The 19,541-nt window shown below is 46.0% G+C and overlaps 1 protein-coding gene across 2 annotated transcripts in view; it reads right to left on the reverse strand.

The window, feature by feature from the left end:
* Positions 1 to 19,541, reverse strand: part of SLC12A7 (solute carrier family 12 member 7) — a 199,901-nt gene that overhangs the window by 141,993 nt on the left and 38,367 nt on the right. For both annotated transcript variants that reach the window (XM_056862481.1, XM_056862480.1), the window contains exons 2-4: positions 18,295 to 18,389; positions 15,094 to 15,216; positions 13,047 to 13,193 (exon numbers count right to left, since the gene is read on the reverse strand). In XM_056862481.1, coding sequence (XP_056718459.1) covers positions 13,047 to 13,193; positions 15,094 to 15,216; positions 18,295 to 18,309 — 285 coding nt within the window. In that variant the 5' untranslated portion in view covers positions 18,310 to 18,389. The remainder of the gene's footprint in view (positions 1 to 13,046; positions 13,194 to 15,093; positions 15,217 to 18,294; positions 18,390 to 19,541) is intronic.

The following is a 19,541-nucleotide window of genomic DNA, read 5'->3' on the forward strand; positions in this document are numbered from 1 at the left end:
TGATTTGTCATGCTTTGAAACTCAAGAATAGCCCACATGAGGGTATCAGTGGACTCCCACCAAGACATGTTTCAGGTCCATATTCTCTTAACCCGAGCCAGACTTTGCTGGGGAGAGCGGGATATAAGATTAATAAAATAAATAAACTTCAATGATGTTACAGTCTCAGATGCACTCATGATGCACTAGGCCAAGTCAGAGAAGCGAACTGATAGACTTTCAAAAAGAGCATTTAGATCCAAAGCGATCTAAAATACTGTAGTATTCCATAACCTCTAGGTTGTATAACTGCAACATGGTCTGTGTGGGACAGCCCTTGAAGACAGTCAAGAAGCTTTGGTTGTACACATCCACATGTCGCTGGATATGGCACTATTGATGTGCTGCAGCAAACATTTGCAACTGAACTGTCCTGTCCACACAGCAAGATCCAGTTTCAAATGACAGCCAAAGAACAATGACAGTGCTATATCCAATGACACCTAGTAGACAATGCACCATCTCTTGGTAGACAGAAATCATCATACATATAAAACAACAATTTTGAAATAACTTCACTGGCTGCTCAAAGTGTTGGCTCTTTTCTTTAAAGCCCTTCACTGAGACATACATACTTAAAGGACCACCTTGCCCGAGCATTACCTTAGGTCTGCCCAACAGACTTCATTGTTTGCATCTTCCCTAGATAAGTGTGTACATCTTGAATGAAGCCATGCTTTTCTTTGGCCATAATGTTTTATCAAAATATTTATACACCACTTTCCCCTTTGTGGCTCAAGGCAGCTAACAGTTCATAACAAAAACATCATCATTCAATAATAGCTCAAACTCTATTAAACATTCTAGGAAAAACAGAGCTTTACAATGCCTCCTTAAAAACCTAAAAGATTGTCACCCCCTCCCCTCTTTAGGGGAGAAGAAACAGGTTCTAGTAGACACCAAATGTAAAACTTTAAGCAGGGGGATGACCAGAAGGTGAGAACTTGAGGACCACGGCTGACATATGGGGATTTAATGGAGAAAGACAAAAGAATAGCTTCTCTGGGGTGATCTGGAAAGGTTATTATTCTAGCAACCTTTTAAAGGGCCTACATATTTTTCTTTGTTTCTAAAGGCTTTTCCATGCTGAAGTTTTAGATTGTTCTTCTGGTTTGTCTGCTGGACACTGGTAAGTTACAGGCCATTTTACAGCAGTGTTGAGTCCTACTTTGGTGTGGGAGAAAGGCAGGATCTAGATACTTAAAATTAAAAAAATATGCTTTTTATACTTTGACTAACATGTAAGGCACAACATTTGGAAAGGTAGGACGCAATTTTTAAAAAGGTTACATGACTGGGGAGGGGGAGTAAGGCAAGGAAGGGAAGCACAGTAATACATACATTGAAACATCACATTTCCACCAACTGTACCAGTATGATATTTCAAGGACAGCAGGATTTGATTTCCTCTTTTAGTCATATCCTTTGTGGTGAAATCATATTGGAAGATGGCCAGGTGTAGGTCAAAGCCCACAGACTGAAGCCTTTGCTGTCTTTAGCTCAAATCACAAGGGGTGGCTTAAGAGACACAGAACCCACGTCCGTTGGCTCTGGGCACTGGAAACAATATCTCACTCGTTGCTATTTAAAGTGAGAACAGTTGGAAACAGATGCAAGGGAAACTGTCCAAACTAGTGGTTGGGCCAATCAGCTGTTTTGGTAGGGGCACCGTTTGTCTACAAATCGTATTTATGAATACTTTGAATGAATGACATCCCCTAAGAATGACAATTTCGTTTATAGTGTTAGTATCAAATATAAAAGCAAAAGGGGAAAAAAGAGACAACAATCTCTGTATAATAGATGTTGAATAGATTAATATGGATGAGTGTTTAATACTGAATGGATTCGGGGTAGTAAAAAAGCCTAGTATAGCTTCATGCTCAAAGGTTTTATGAAGACTGGAGAATACGTATATGAGCAACCTTTCATGCCTCTCAGAGACTGAAGTGGTATCCAGTATCCTATTTCCTGAACACTACCATATGATTTAAATATGGGGCAGGTAAGGCAATTAAAAAAAACCCATGCCAGGGGAGATTTGCACAGTATCTGATTTAAACTGGGCTGCTGCTGTTTTGCATGAATAAGATCCAGTTCAAACGAGACACTTAATGAGTGCAAAGTCTCACAGATGAGTTCTTTTTCTCAGCCAACATCACATTTAAATAGAATCATAGAGTTGGAAGGGACCACCAGTGTCATCTAGTCCAACACAATGCAGGAAATTCACAACTACCTCCCCCCCACACCCCACAGAGCCCTACTTCATGCTCAGAAGATGCCCAAGATGCCTCTCTCTCATCATCTGCCTAAGGTCACAGAATCAGCATTGCTGACGGATGGCCATCTAACCTCTTCTTAAAAACCTACAGGGAGGGAGAGCCTACCACCTCCCGAGGAAGCCTGTTCCACTGAGAAACCACTCTGTCAGGAAATTCTTCCTAATGTCTAGACGGAAACACTTTTGATTTAATTTCAACCCGTTGGTTCTGGTCTGACCTTCTTGGACAACAGAAAACAACTTGGCACCCTCCTCTATATGACAGCCCTTCAAGTACTCGGAGATGGTTATCATATCACCTCTCAGTCTTCTCCTCTTCAGGCCAAACATACCCAGCTCCTTCAACCTTTCCTCATAGGACTTGGTCTACAGACCCCTCACCATCTTTGTTGCCCTTCTCTGGACATGTTCCAGCTTGTCTACATCTTTCTTAAATTGCGGTGCCCAAAACTGAACACAGTACTCTAGGTGAGGTCTAACCAGAGCAGAGTAAAGCGATTCCATCACTTCGCATGATCTGGACACTATACTTCTGTTGATGCAGCCCAAGATCGCATTTGCCTTTTTTAGCTACTGCATCACACTGATGACTCATGTTCAGTGTTTGGTCTGCTGGGACCCAAGATCCTTTTTACACACCACTGCTCAGACAAGTCTCCCCCATCCTATAATTATGCATTTGATGTTTCCTACCTAAATACAGAACTTTACATCTTTGTTGAAGTGCATTTTATTAGTTTTAGATTGGATTGCCTGATGGATTCGGGACCATTTCGCCAGAGCTAGGGCGTGTTCTTTCTCTTCAAACAATCGCAAGCAAGATCTTCTGGCCTCGAAGTAAGTAGTGATTAATTCGGTTGATTGGTGTAAGCATAGTTGATGAAAGAGACAACGTAGATTCTTGTTGGCATTCCAGCATTCTGTATCGAACCATGAAGAGGAGCTTTTGTAGTTTCTCTGGGTGTTAGTTGTGTTTGCTAAACCGGAAATGGAATTGATGATGTCATGGTATGCGTTTAAGACCCTTTGTAAAGAGTCATCAAAGGAGATGGTGTATTTCATCATCGTAGCTCGGTCTGAGATAGACCACTGTGAGAAGGCATCTTTCAGGTAGCTTGTCCATTTTAAACTTTGGTGGGTGATATACACGTTGTTCAAGTTATCAGCGACTGGATGGTAGGCGTCCGGAGGAGCTAATAATAAAGTCAGCTGTGCAGGGAGGTGCTCGCTTTCAGAGCGCGTTCCGATAGAGAAGTCGCTCACCTGTAGAGGGCATCAAGGGAAACCAGGATATAATCCACCACGCTAGAGCCTCGAGGGGAGATAAACGAAAACTCCCCCGGGGTGTCTCCTGGGGAATAGCCGTTTAGAATCCTTAAATTATGTCCAATACTTAGGTCAATCAAAAGTGAAGCTGCGTGATTGATGACTTGATCTCCGACCCCCTTACTAAAGGGGGTGCCCATATACCTTCTGCCATGAAAGTCTTCCAGGGGAAAGTGATCCCTCAACTCATGTTTGGGTCGCAGATATGCCTCTATAACAGTTTTCACAAATTAGAAGTAGTCCAGTCAAAATTTCTCAGATCCTTATTCGGTGTCCCTCAATGTATTTCAAATGCACTGATTAGACTGGAAGCCGGGATGGTACCATTAGAAACACGAGCCTGGTACCATGCCATTTCTTATTGGTTAAAGATTAAATTGTCCTCATCTGGTTTAACTCCCCTAATCTTTGCAGATAATTTCTCCTCAAGATGGATTAATCTAATCGAGGATAAACTCCAACATTTAGGTTTATCAAGTACAACTCTTCTAAATCTTGGCTATCAAGGAGCAAAAGCAATAGTCAAACAGAGGCTTTGGGACATTGCCCTTCAAGATGACAGATCAAGGGCTTACTCGGTCCCAGTAGTGGAGAACCGTAAAAAATTTTTGGCCCCTCCAAATTATCTCAATACCTTAGAACACCCTAAACACCGGAGAGCCTTCACCTTAGCACGTTTTAATGCCCTTCCACCTGCTCTTCTTGACGGGAGGTATGCCGGCCTCCCTTACGAATTCCGCCTCTGTCCATGCCAATCTGGAATGGTGGAAACTGTTGAACATGTGCTATTACACTGCCCATTTTATCAAGACATACGCAAAATGCTCATTGATCCAATTTTGTCCAGCTTCCCAGATAGAGACAGAGTTCGCTATACCACTCTATTATTAGAAGATTCTGTTAAAGATATTACCTATCAGGTTGCGAGATTCTGTGCTAGGGCATGTGCAATAAGGCAGAAGAAGCTGCTAAAATGATTTTTATGTTAAATAGACTATTTTACCAAATATCAGACATTCTGTTTTAATTATTATGATATCTCTTTTTGTATAAACTGGTCTTTGACCGTAATAAATAAATGATGATGATGATGATGATGATGACTTGATCTTTAGAAATCCTTGGGGTGAAAAGAAGGGGTGGAAGCAGTTCATAGTTGATCCAGGGTATAAAAGACGACACGGCATCATTATTAGGGCCCAGTCTGGCGTTTAAATCTCCAGCCAGGATAATAGAGGCAGATGGATAGCTGTCGGTCAGTGAGTCCAAAAATTTTCTCAGGGTTGTCCAGGCTAGATTCCGTGAGTTGTTCGTGGGCATTGGAGGAATATAAACATTTATCACGAGGGATAGGCCCAAATGGTGACTAAATAGGAAGGCTTGGGCCTACGGAGGCTCAGAAGACACAGGAGTGACTTTGAATTTTGTTGTGGATTTCACCAAGCAACAGAGACCTGCTCTAGGATGGCCTTTGAGTTTAATTTATATGCTGGTAGGGAGAAAACAGTAAATCCAGGAACAAAAGGATCATCGATACACCAGGTTTCTTGTAGCAAAACGATGTCGAAAGAAAGCAAGAATTTCATGAGATCTTGGTCTTAGAGTTTCCTCGCCCAGCCGGAGATGTTCCAGGAAACCAGTTGCAATTTGATGGACATAGGTGAGATGGGAGTGTTTTGGGGAGGCAGTCAATCCTCCAAAGTAATGAGATTTATAGAAGCATGGGATTTGGGGCAAACACAGCCATTGGTAGGCACTTTCTTAGATGAAGCATACGACAGTGAGTTGAAATCTAAAGGTTCAAGGTGTCCTAAGTTGGAGCAGATAAGAGCAGTTTCCTCTGTTCTTGGGGAGACATTGGGAATGATGTTCAATGGAGTGGAAATATCCAGTAGAGGGCTAGCAATCTGAATATCTGCTAGTGTACCCAAATTCGTTTCCATAGGACTGGACGATGGTAAAGGGGGAATTTGCTTCCTCATAGTATCCAATTTCTCATAAAGCATTGATAGGTTGTTGTTTAGCTGGAGAGCAGACTGCTTGTGGCCATGTATCTCTGCACATTCTATAGAGGGAGCGGCAGTATTTTTTATTATGTGAGAGATCATCATTGGGGGGCTTTTCTTAACAGGAAAGTAGTTCTTAGGTCTCACAGTGAGGTTCCCCAGGAACAAGGGTTTTATGTGGGGATCCCGAAAGACCCTTGTAGGATAGATTTTAAAATGGGCCAAGTGGGATTTTCTACCCCATAAAGTCTGAGGAATGGTGGCACTCCTAAAAGTTAGGACTATTCTAGTGTCCTGATTAAGTCTAGGTAAGTAATCAAACTACACCAAGTAAATGGAGGCCAGATTAGATTTGGTTAAAGCTGATAGAGAGTTTATGATAGACTTCCTAGATGACCATCTGCCTTCATTTCTTGGATCCGGAGCGATCGTCAGGGCAATTTGGCATCTATCCAGTTGGCGGGTATGACAATAGCCTACATTAATGGGCCCATTTCCCTTCTGGCCATAAATCTGTGGGGGGATCAGAGTGTTTAGGCCTTCAAGGTTCATTTTTTCCTCAATCCTTTGAAGATGGTTGAGGATTGCCTGTAATGAATCACCCATTAATAAGCAGAAATCAGTCAAAAGGCTCCAGATATCATCTGGCGTGGTGGCTGCAGGTGCAGTTGGTTGGCAAGGGTTTTCCTGTAGAGATGAGGGAGGGACAAGGGATTGGTTTGATTGATTTAGAGAGGCATCTCCCTTCATCCCGGTGTTGGCTTCTGGGCACAGCACACAGCACACCTCATCCTGTTTTGCGGGAACTTCACACACTGCATGGGATACGTTATTTCCAGGGCTAGAGGTTTGCGATTCCAACGTTGATTTTTTAAAAAAGGACTCGATTCGTGGTGGCTTATTAGCGGCAAAGGGGGGGGCTTTGTTCTCTGGCACGCTTCTTGTTCTTCTCTGTAGTGGTAAGAGAAGGGATTTGTTCTCTTGCGTGTTTCTTTTTCTTCCCCATTGGAAGACTGGCTCAGTTTAAAAAGTTCAAAGCGAGGAGCCAATTAGCAAGTGAAAGTATTACAGTGCAATCTCTATCCAGGAGGAGTTTCCCGAGGGAGCAGCTGCCGGTGCTACTATCGGTAGTAAATCAGAAGACAGAAGCGTGCCACTGCCAGGTTCTGCGTAGATAGGCAGCAAAATAGCAGCAATATCGCTCTTTGAACTTACAGTTTTGTAGCACAAAGAAGCCGGAATGAGTCCAGGAAAGAAGCTAGAAAATGAGTCCAGGAAAAAAAGGTAAAAATGCCAATTAGCACGGGACGATATCGCGTCGGTTGCAGCCCAGCACCATCTTGGATCCAATAGATCCAATCATCATGAATCTCCCTGGCCCAGCGAATAGGACTACCCAACTATTACTAGCGGACAAGTCCCCCAACTCTACAGAAGCAGTTGCCAAATATTTGGCAAAAATTCTAGCTACTGATTTTAATACTGACAAGTAATAGCTGTGCCAATTGCTTGTGTTCTTTGGTGCATACAGTGGAACTCTACTATTGTATTATATTGAACTTGCTAAGTATTGTACTATTTTAACATGCTCTTTTTATGCCATTAAAGGTTTTTGACTTTGACTTTTGATTAGTTTTAGCCCAATTCTCCAGTCTGTCAAGATCTTCCTGTATCTTGGCTCTGTCTTCTACCATATTTGCTGCCCCTCCCAATTTAGTATCATCTGCAAATGTATTAAGCATCCCCTCTATTCCTTCATCCAAATCATTTATAAAGACATTGAACAACACAGGGGTCAGGACAGATCCCCGAGGCACTCCACTAGTCACTTCTCTCAAAGTGGATGAGGAACCATTAACAAGCACTCTTTGGGTGCAATCTGTCAACCAGTTACAGATCCACCTAACAGTAATAGGATCTAAACCACATTTTCCCAATTTGTCAACAAGAATACTATGTGGAACTGTATCAAAAGCCTTACTGAAATCAAAATAAACTATGTCTACAGCATTCCCCTGATCCAGCAAGGTAGTAACTTTCTCAAAAGACATAGTGCCTGGCTGGAAGCCTACCGATGTGTGCTGGAACAGCAGCAGAACAGTGAGTCCTCACAGGAGGAGGACTGATGTGGAATCAAGATACTAGAAGACTGCCCCCACCCCACATTCAACGAAGTGAGGGGAGGGGCGCATTTGGCTGCAGTAGCGCGAAAAGAGAGCCAGTCCTCTTGCATCTTCTGGCCTGAAGTGGGAAGAGGGCGGGCCTGGGAAAAGGGCTTAATAGCGCCGGGGTGGAGATTTCATCCCTCTTTTGAAGTGGATGGAGCAGACAGGCGGACGGAGGAACGGAGGAACTCACACTTGGACACGTGACTGAGTATCTGGGAAGAGGGAGACGGGCAGGGGCCGTCCATTTGGTACAGTCCTTCCAAGGGTGGGGGGGCAAGCATCTGCTCGTGGGCAGAGGGTCTCAGCATCTCCTGCTTTCCGCCTCTCCGGACACAGTCCTCTTTTCGTTCCCTGCCGCGTGCGCGCGCCGTTTCACTCCTTTTGTTTCCTTTGTCTACGTGCGCTTTCAGGAGTCATATCCTTTGTTCCGTTAGCGTGCGCTTAGGAAGCTGGGTTGCGAACTGGCTGCCCGGCGTCAGGGTCCTACTGCCCCCATTGTTCAGTGGCTTGTGGCCTAGCTTTTGTTTCTCTCTCACGCACGTTTTTGGAACTGAAACGTTTCTTTTCTGCAGCATCTACCTCCTGCTTCATGCACGTTTCTGGAACGGAAGCCCCTTTCATTTCTTTTCTGATGCCTCTGCCTCTTGCTTCTACCAGCCATGGGACCAAGGAAAGGCGCACAGCCCTCACAGGCCAAAAGACCCAAGGGGGCATGGAGGCCCACCCAAAAAGTACTGGAGGGGCAGGCTGCTGGCCACGCGGCCTGGCACATCCAAGCCACAAGCATGACCACCCAGAAAGGGAAGTGGGGCGGTGCTTTTCAAGCAGCAGGTGGGGTGCAAGGAATCGTGGGGCAGGGGAGGCCACCTGCTCGGGGTGGGGCCTCACCGCAGGGGGCTCATGATTTGGAATCCATTTATCAGATTGTGTCCGTGATTGCAGGACGTATGGATGCGATTGCAGGGCGTATGGATACGCTGGAGCAGGGGAAAGCCAGGGAACCCAGGGAGGACAGTGAGTCTGCCCCTGCACCGACAAGGGAGAGCTGCTCACTGCCCAGGCTCTCAGAAACAGGTAGGTCTCCAGTGCACACACAGTCACGGGCCACAACATCTACTGGGGAGTCTTTAGTTAACGATCAGGCAATGGACTTGCCACCCCCTTACCAGTCAAATGAGGCACTGCCTGCCTTGGGGCCCCCGCAGCTCTCCGGGCGGGGGCGGTGGCCTTCCGGGCTGGGGAGGCAGCCTTCTCGTCAGCCTGCGGCCACTGCCCAGGATCAAATGTCAGTGATCAATCAGGTGTGGCAAGGACAACAAGCCACTGACCCCCGGGGGACGCTGGATGGGGGAGCCACAGGGCCCACTCCAGTGGCTGTGCAGCCTACTGCCGCAGCTACGTTTGGCCAGGGCCCTCAGCCTCAGCTGATAACACATGGGGAGATGGGGCTACCCTTAGGATCCCACCTTCCCCAAGCTCTCACAGACAAAATACTTAGAGGGGAATATGTGGATATCTTTTCACTGCTGAACGGGGATGAGGAGCCAAAAGGGAGAGACAAGGAAGGGCATAGGGATGACGATAAGTGGCGAAGGAAGAAAGAGGACTGCACTTGGCCCAACTGGTTGGTAGGTTACCTTATCTATCAGGGGGTAATTGTGCGTGAACAGCCATCCAGGGCCTCAGCCTTGGTCAAGTATCTGGACATCATCAGTCATGCTTATAAAGAGTTCATGGTTCAAGCTTGGCTCCAATACGACAAGAATTTCAGACTGCGAGTGGCTCGTAACCCGGCCCTTGCATGGGACGTCCCGCAGGGTGAATTGTGGATGCAGTGCATGATGCCTGCAAGGGCAGTGCAGGGTGAGAGGTCCCACAGTGGATACCTCATCAATCGCGCCCCAAGCTTCAGGCCCCCGGTGGGCCAGGCGGTTCAACCCCGCTTGCTTTGCTGGGATTTCAGTTCCACCGGCTGTGATCATCACCTATGCAGATACAGGCACGAACGCCCCATCTGTAGGGAACCCCACCCCGTCACTTCCTGCCCCAAGGATCGACCCCATAGGCGGGGTTGAGGGGACCAGGGCTGGGGGCAGAAAGGTGGGGGAGCTGCCACAGGCGCTGCTCCAAAAGGCGCCCAGTCCAATTAAAGTCCCCGAACTCAGGCGCCTTTTAACTGCCTACCCGAAGGATTTGGACGCGCAGTATTTGATTGACGGTTTTACATATGGTTTTCGGATCCCAGCGGTGGGCTCTAGGGTGCATAGCATGGCCAGGAATCTGAAGTCAATAACTGGGATGGAGGGTGTAGTTAAAACAAAAATTGATAAGGAAGTCAAGGAAGGCAGAGTAGCAGGCCCGTTCAGTGCCTTGCCCCTAAAAAATCTGCGTATTTCACCACTGGGTATAGTCCCAAAGAAGGCTCCTGGGGAGTTTAGGCTGATACATCATCTATCATTCCCGAAGGGTGGATCGGTGAATGACGCCATTCCCCAGGAGCTTTGTTTGGTCAAATATTCCTCCTTTGATAATGCAGTGCGTTTGATATGCACTTTTGGAGAGGGTGCGCTGTTGGGGAAGTGTGACATTAAGTCTGCGTTCCGCCTCCTCCCCATCCATCCACTTGACTTCGATCTCCTAGGTTTCTCATTTCAAGCAAATTCTATTTTGACAAGGCATTGCCTGTGGGGTGTTCCATATCTTGGCGGGCGTTTGAGAAATTCAGTTCCATGCTAGAGTGGGCAGTTAAGGTGCTTTCTGGTCAACCCAGCATAACACATTATCTAGAAGATTTCCTTTTTGCAGGCCCCCCAGAGTCGCATAAGTGTTTGGAGCTCATGCAGCGATTTCATGCATTGTGCGGGGAGCTGTGAGTGCCCCTAGCCCATGAAAAGACTGAGGGCCCATCCACCAAGCTGACCTATCTAGGAATCGAACTGGATACCGTGGGGCAGCTTTCGAGGCTGCCAGTCCAAAAGCTTGCTGAGCTCTGGGGCCTCGTGCTTGGTGCTATGCGGGCAAGGAAAGTCATGCTGCGTGAGCTCCAATCATTGGTGGGACAATTGAATTTTGCATGCAGGGTAGTCACGCCAGGGCGTGCCTTTGTGTGTCGCCTCTGCCGGGCCATGGCTGGCGTGCGGGCCGCCCACCACAGGATACAGGTCACTAGCGCCATGAGGCAGGACCTTTGCATGTGGGCCTGTTTTTTGGAAAGTTACAATGGGGTATCTTACTGGAGGGAAGAGCTTTTGCTCGAGGCAGAACTTCAGGTGCACTCTGATGCAGCTGGGGCCCACAAGTTTGGCGTTTACTTCCGGGGCAGGTGGTGTGCCAAGCGGTGGCCAGCAGAATGGAAGGCCAGTGACATTATCAGGGACCTCACTTTCCTAGAATTTTTCCCAATGGTAGTGGCAGTTTACATCTGGCCGGAGGCTCTAGCCAATCATTCAGTGCGTTTCTGGTGTGACAATAAGGCTGTGGTCCACATCGTTAACACACTGTCCTCCCAATTCCCTAGAGTCATGTCCTTGATGCGGGCTTTTGTACTACAGTGCCTCAAATATAACATCCTTTTTTCAGCTCGCCATGTTCCTGGAATAACAAATAATTGCGCTGATGCACTATCCCGTTTTCAGGATCCTGGCCCCTCTAGCCCAGGAATCACCAGAGGAGATGCCCGTGGCACTGTGGAGTCTTGGAGGGGTGAGGCCTGGCGTGCCATAGACAACTCTTTGGCCCCGCGTACTCGGAATGGCTATGCCAGGAGTTTCCGGGCTTTTGAGGAATTTAGGGGGAAGGAGCAGCTGCAGCCGGTTTGGCCTATATTGGTGGACCACCTCATGCAGTACTGCGTCCAGCTGCACAACACAGGGTACATGGTTTCCACTATAGCTGGCCGCCTGTCAGCTTTGGCATTCTACGCAAAGGCCGCCGGGAGGGCAGTCATGACAGGCGACTTTAGGGTGAGGAGGATGCTGGAGGGTGGGCCAGAGCAGAGCCAACCAGTCCGTAGTAAAAACACTGGAAAATCCTACCCATTAGCAGGCAGGAGGTGAAGGCTGATGTTAAAGGAGACGCAAGTTCCCCTTTGAGCCCACTAATTCTCCTTACATCTGATGCCCAAAACAGAGGGTCAAGAGGGACGAACAAGCAGTTGGGGATGCAGGACTTGACAGGCAGACAAGAAAGTGGAGCTTTCCCTGACACAGAGTCTTGTGTCAGGGGAAGGCTTCTCCACCAGCAGAATGGATCCATACTGGGCAAAATGGAGGCTACGGCCATCAGCATTGCCTTAGTCAGACAGCTGATGACCTGATGTAGTATCCTAGTACTGGTATGGAGCCCTCTGTAGATAGAAATAGTCCTGCAGAGAGGTATGTATCCTAGACTTCACCTGCCTACAGAAGATCTGTGCCTCTACAGAGGTATGCAATATCTCTTGCTGCCTCTGGGACTGATGTGATGGTAAAGGAATTTTCCAAAGCAGAAATGTTAGTGTTTAAAGACATGGACAAGAAAATTACTCAGAAGCAGGATATGGAGACATCATGGTCCTTTGGGGTTCTTGTACCACCTCAATATTTGAAATCTCTGGCAAAGGGGTTGCCCCAAGGGGTGCTTCTGTGGGGGGGGGGGTCCAGAGAGAAGGTCTCGCTTCTCATCATGGCCCTAGCACTTCTACACCAACTGTATGTCTGGATCCAGACATCCTTTGTTTGGATCCATGGAAGAGTGCCAGCAGGCTCCACCATTCATTATCCTCATATGAGATGGATGTTTGCCCTTCTAGCAGGTGTGCTGACTGATGAGTCCTACTATATTGTTTTAGATTATAATGGCTTACGGCCTTATACAATAAACTTGACTTGACTTGCTGACTGATGAGTTGTATGCCAAAGAGGAAACACATTTCACAGACATTTCTCAGCAACACCCTTCTTTTCCACTGAGCAGCCTCACAGTATCATTAGTTTTGAACTGCAACCAATATACCAACAGCCAAGGAGATGGCCCTCTGGTAAGTTAGTTTGTTGCTTTATGAAATCAACAATACTGCAGCTAGAAATATGGATGCACTCTACCTATCTCGCTAACAGTCCTGCACACTATGATTAATTTCTTCCCAGCTACTTGATTATAGTTACAGGGCAAAAGCAAAAACGGACTGGAATGCAAGACCAACTTAGCTAAGTATCAAATACCACAGAGGTCAGTCATACTTACACCAGCACAGCAGATGAACACAATGATGAAAGATTCAAGAACTCCTGCTGTTCCCACAATCCATGTCAATCGCAAGAACAGGATGACTCCTAGAATGTTCTGCAGGCAGGGCAAGTACACACCAATGAAAGTGCCCATACATGGCGCCTAAAAAAAAAGACACAAAAAAACCCCAGTCTGTTTCTTCGATTAGAAAAGATTGTTCTGTATTGGGCAAGACCACCATATCTTAAAGAAATGGTCTTACTGCAAAGGTGAGAGATATCCTGACATCAGATGTGACCAATAACAATTACCTACACATACAGATCCACAGAAACATTTTTGGTGCTCTGCTCTGAAACCTCAGAAATGTACCCTAGTAAAGGGGCTTCTGCTGCATGGAATGAAGACATCAGCCCTGTCTTTGGTCTTCCTTTGCGCTACAGATACTTTATATTTCTTTCCGCCAGGTAAATCAGATCCTGATTTTGAGAGCAGGCCACTTGCCTAATAATTCTGTAATCACAGAACAAAAGAAGTTGTTTTGGCCAGAAAGACAAGCCGATGATGGACAGCCGCCTCTCTATCGCACAGAATATCTCTTTCAGCATTGACCCCCTAGATAAGCAGCCCAGCTGTCTCCTGACAAACCACCTGGATATTCTCTTATCTCTCTTCTGCAGGGCTCATAATTCCCATGGCACAAGGGCTGATAGGCCCCCTTCAGTGTGATCTTCAGCTAGAACCGGGTAATCTGAGGATGTTTAAATCAGGGACAATAACTTAGAAGAGCTTCTAACAGCATCTTGAGCAATGGGTCACAGGTCACAAGGCCCGAGGACAAGAAGTACATCACACATGGTATTAGGCATTTGCCTAAAGCAAACTGCAACTATCCTGACGAAACAGGTAACCAGTAGCACCTGTTCCTTTCCTCTTTCAGGACAATCCTATGCAGGATTATTCCAGTCCAAGCCCACTGAAATCGACAGACTGGGGTTACTCTGCTTAGAGCTGCACTGTGTTGCCCTGGGGAGAAGTAGCATTGTACTATTTCAGTATCCTCTTCTGACCCACTATAGACCTGATTACCCTGTCCTTCTCTTCATCCCACATGAAGGAGGAAGAGGGAGAGAAAATGGAGTGTGTGTTTTGGCCCTTTAAGATCACCCATCTTTAGGTGATCTTTAGGAGTAAGCTGGTTTTCTACATTGCCAGTAGCTAGCAACCTTTTTATTGTAACTAATAAAGATGTAGATGTGGAATGGTATGGTATACCTGATAGCATCAGATCTCGGTAGCTAAGCAGGGTCTGTACTTGGATGGGAGACCGCTATGCAAGGCTCTGGTGAAGCAGGCCATGGGCAACCACTCTGCTTCTCACTTGGCTTGAAAGCCCCTGGCCGCAGTTGCCATGAGAACTGTGACTTGATGGCACTGTGAGGGTCTGTATGTCTCTGTCTGCTGTTCCGGTTTCCCCCCACCCTCTGAACTCGTAAAAGCAGTTCACACCGTTTGGCATTTCCTGGGTTCAGGCGCCATATCTGTCAGGCCCTGGCTGGAATGCCTCCCCTCTAACAGATGCCTCCCCTGCTGTGCTTTGATTCACTCCCTCATGCCAGATTCGGCCTTGGAGACCAGATAGCCCTAACAAGCCCTCTGGGGTCGATTGATGTCTGTATTGTACCCATCTATCTTGTAGCTTCCCATAACATAGGTGTGAACTTTGGTACCCTGTAGGGGATATAATTCTGTAGCTTTGGAGTCTTGCTCACTTGCAACTTTTACTCGTGTTTGACCTATACTGTCTGAAGCCTTCAATAAACTCCTTGTTTCTGCATCAACGTCTGAGCAAGTGATTTTATGGAGTTTGCACAGGTCGGTTGGGAACTCTCACAGGCACATACAAACATAATAAAGATGTACACAAGAGAAACAGGGTCTAACAAAATGTATAATGTCACCTGTTTTGTATCTTTACCAACAGTCATCCTGCTTGCTTTTAAGTTTCATAATAAATACAATTAATAGGAAAAAAACACTTCAGCATTTGAACAGCACCTACCTTGATTTCCTTACGTTTGCTGTCTTCATCTTCTTCATGTTCTATGACTCCCTGGGTAACGTTGGTATAGTTTGCTAGCTTATTGAGAAGAGATGATACCATGGGGTTGCTATCCATTTCTTCCTGTTCAGATTTTAAAAATTAAAAATATTTTAACATCAGATAAGAGCACATTTTTGAAAAACTGAAAAAATCATCATATATGTACAGTAAACACTGCTGCAAAAACATATGTCTCAAATAGAAGCGTACTATAACAGTACAGACAGGAAAATGAATAACAATAAAATCTATCAGGATATGATCAACACGCAGGAAGAAATCAAAACCTGGCAGACTATCAAAGAGGAGAATAAAAATATACAATGGCTTACACATTGTCAATTGGTATCAAGGCTAAAAAAAGACTGCCTAATAGCGGGCAAATTGAGAGAATTGACAGAGTTTGAAAGCTTGATTACAAAAAATAAGGATCATCTCCTGGGCAAGATATATAAATTGTTACTCAAATATGATACTGAGACTGAGCAAGTTAAACCCTGCATGGTGAAATGGATGCAGAACCTTGGAGAAGAGATTACGATGCAACCATGGGAGCAGTTATGGACTAGATCGATCAAATTTACAGATAGCCAAGCTTTGAGGGAAAATTGGTATAAGATGTTCTTTCGCTGGTATATTACCCCAAAAGACATTCAAAAGCTGAACAAAGATGTGAAAAGACACTGCTGGAAATGTAAGGAGATAGATGGGACCTTCTACCATTCATGGTGGTCATGTAAGAAGAGTAAAAGGTTTTGGACTAAAGTCCATTCTGAAATTCAAAATTTTTTAAAGGTTAAATTTGCAGTGGACTCTAAAACCATGTTGTTAGGAATTTTACCATGTCATTGTGAAGTCCTCACAGGAGCTGGTTAGATACATGATTATGGCTGCAAGGGTGATGTCAGCAACAAAGTGGAAGTCAGAAGATTCTCCAGATGTAGAAGAATGGAAAGAAAAACTAGCAGAGTATGCAGTGATGGCCAAGTTGACAAACCAAGTAAATAAAACACCCAGGGATGAGTTTCAAAAAAATTGGAAATTGTACTATTCATATGTCTCATAAAGTATATATAAATTGAACTGAATATGCTTAGCCATAAAGTTTAGTGGGAAAAGTTTATTATGGAACTCAGTTTTCATATATAAGCTTATATGTGATTATAAATGAGATAGTATTCAATCTTGGAAGATTTACCGTATATACTCGGGTATAAGCCGACCCGAGTATAAGCCGACCCCCCAAATTTGAGGCCAGAAAAGGGAATTTCTTATTGACCTGCGTATAAGCTGAGGGTCAATAAGAAATTCCCTTTACCGGCAATGCTGCGCTCTAAAATGGCGGCCGCCATTTTAGAGCGCAGGGCCCTGCCCCTGGTCGCCCTCCCGCCGGCCTCCCAGGCCCTCCCGCCCCACCCCACCCAGTGCCATTCAAGGGGGGAGGGGGAAGAGCCCCTTACCTGGAAAGGCGGCGAAGCGGTGGCGGCGGCGGCGGCGCGACCTTCCTGGGCTGGCAGGAGGCCCCCACCAGCCGGAGGAAGGCGCCCAGGCGCGCGGCCGGCGGCGGCGCGGCCGGCGGGGGCCTCCTGTCTGGGCGGGAAGGTCCCTGCCAGCCAGCCGAAGCGCCCAGGTGCGTGGGCGGCGGCCGTGCCGCCGGCGGGGGCCTCCTGCCTGGGCGGGAAGGCCCCCCCCCGGCCGGAGGAATGCGCCCAGGCGCGTGGGCGGCGGCGGGGGCCTCCTGCCTGGGCGGGAAGGCCCCCCCCGGCCGGAGGAACGCGCCCAGGCGCGTGGGCGGCGCCGGCGCCGGCGGCGGGGGCCTCCTGCCTGGGCGGGAAGGCCCCCCCCCGTGCGGGCGGCGGGGGCCTCCTGCCTGGGCGGGAAGGCCCCTGCCGGCCGGAGGAAGGCGCCTGGGCCCGGCGGCGGCGGTGATGGAGGTAAGTTCCCCCCTCCCTCCTCCCTCCTCCCTTCCCCCCTCTCCTACCGTATTGACCCGCGTATAAGCCGAATTCGGCTTTTTCAGCCCTTTTTTTGGGCTGAAAAACTCGGCTTATACGCGAGTATATACGGTAGTATGCAAGAGCAAAATACAATTAGAAATGAGAATGTTAGATACAAAACTATACTGGAAAATAAGTTAGCAATTATAAATGGGCTAATATGATTTAATATAGGTTAGCTTTATTATGCAAATATAAAGCAATCTATGATGAGACAAATGATCGCATAGAAAGTAGTAAGCATAATATCCCTTTAGAACAGCATATCATATGGCAGATTATAAAATGAAAACAAAAATTCTATATGTTCACCCAACTAAAACCAATGTTGGTATATTGTTTGAATGTTTGTATTCTGTTGTTTTTGTTTTGTTGTGATGTATTGTATGTCTGTTTGTATTTTAATGGTTAGAAAATAAAAAAAATATTTAAAACACTGCTGCAAAAACCTACTAAATGAAACAATGAATTTTTCAAGAAGTCTTTTTTATTTTTAACAGTGTAAAATAGAAGTTGTTAACAAATCATATTTTTAATATTCAAATCTTCAAAACAAATAAAAAGGTAAAGGTCCCCTGTGCAAGCACCGGGTCATTCCTGACCCATGGGGTGATGTCACATCCTGACATTTCCAAGGCAGACTTTGTTTGCAGGGTGGTTTGCCAGTGCCTTCCCCAGTCTTCCCTTTACGCCCAGCAAGCTGGGTCCTCATTTGACCGACCTCGGAAGGATGGAAGGCTGAGTCAACCTTGAGCCGGCTACCTGAAACCAACTTCCGTCGGGATCGAACTCAGGTCGTGAGCAGAGCTTTTGACTGCAGTACTGCAGCTTAACACTCTGCGCCACGGGGCTCCTTCAAAACAAATACTCAGTTCTATTTCCAACAGGGTTTCCCTATGCACAAGCTTTATCAAATGAAAGATGCTAAATGATCATATTCCAACAACTGGAATCATTAAGTCTTACACAAAACTGAGAGTTTCTTAATAAATAAGGCTGAATAATGTTTAAGAACATAAATCATAATTATTTGGACATTATGCTATAGATTTCAAGAAAGCAGAACAAATACTACTGCTATGGATTTTAAATTAACAGAGCAAGTACCATTATTGTATTTGAAATATACACTAAATGAAAGGAATGTTGGAAAAGAAATCACCTCAAAAAGAGCCATGTTCTTCCCTTCATAGAGGTTTCCTCTGTCCAGCCCAGAATTATTGATAAATGGGCTACTTTCCCTTGGAATTCCATCACCTATCATGGAATAAGAAACAAAACCAGTCACATGCAGAGAAATCATCAGAATATTTAATGGTACCTACAAATGTACCAAAGTGGCCACTAGCTCGATATTCCCACATATATGAGTTAGATTTGAGCTGATACTGGAGAGAGGTTGTGGAACCTGTTGAGATTTTTAAAAATGAGAACTTTTTTGCTGAGAAATGTAAAAAGTACACATTAATCAATACTATTTACTTACTTTTCCTTGAAGACAATTCTATTGTTAATGCCACTATAACTTGCTAATGAGGGAAGGAGCCATGTCAATGCCCCAAAATAGCACCCAGCTTCCTCAGGCGTAGTTTTGATTTCCGTATTTAACAATACACTACCAATACTCCACTGCACAGAAATACTAACATTCACAGTGCATTCCTATGGAGAGTTACTCCAGTCTAAGCCCATTGAAATGGAGTAACTCTCCTTAGGAATGCACTGTCAGTTCACATGAGAGTATACCAAAAAAAGTAAACATACCTATTCTCTGTATTAAAAATAATTTCACACAACTTGAAGCACACACATATAGCTTCCATGATATAAAGGTTTGTATACACTGTGGATTTCCCCAAATCTGTGTGTCTTGCCTGCAATGAGAGTGAATTTCACCAGCTCCCCACTCTTGTTATAGCCCAACTGCCCTGCTCAGCAGTCCTGAGAGAATGGGAATGGGGTGTGTGTGTCTGAATTCCCCCAGAGAATGGGGGATTTGTGAAATCAGGCCCCCTCCTTAAAGGTAAAGGTCCCCTGTGCAAGCACCGGGTCATTTTTGACCCATGGGGTGACGTCACATCCCAACGTTTACTAGGCAGACTTTGTTTGCAGGGTGAGTGCCTTCCCCAGTCTTCCTCCCTTTACCCCCAGTGAACTGGGTACTCGTTTTATCGACTTCAGAAGGATGGAAGGCTGAGTCAACCTTGAGCCGGCTACCTGGAACCAACTTCCGTTGGGACTGAACTCAGGTCGTGCACAGAGTTTAGACTGAGGTACTGCAGCTTACCACTCTGCACCACAGGGCTCCTTTAGATGATTATCCATGCAATCCTGAAGGGCAAAGTGCCATAGGGGCCGGTGTAACCCCACACCCATGTCCATGCCACTTTCTGCCATGATAAAGTGGCA

Source organism: Euleptes europaea, chromosome 17 (genome assembly GCF_029931775.1).
Source record: "Euleptes europaea isolate rEulEur1 chromosome 17, rEulEur1.hap1, whole genome shotgun sequence".
Lineage (NCBI taxonomy): Eukaryota > Metazoa > Chordata > Lepidosauria > Squamata > Sphaerodactylidae > Euleptes > Euleptes europaea.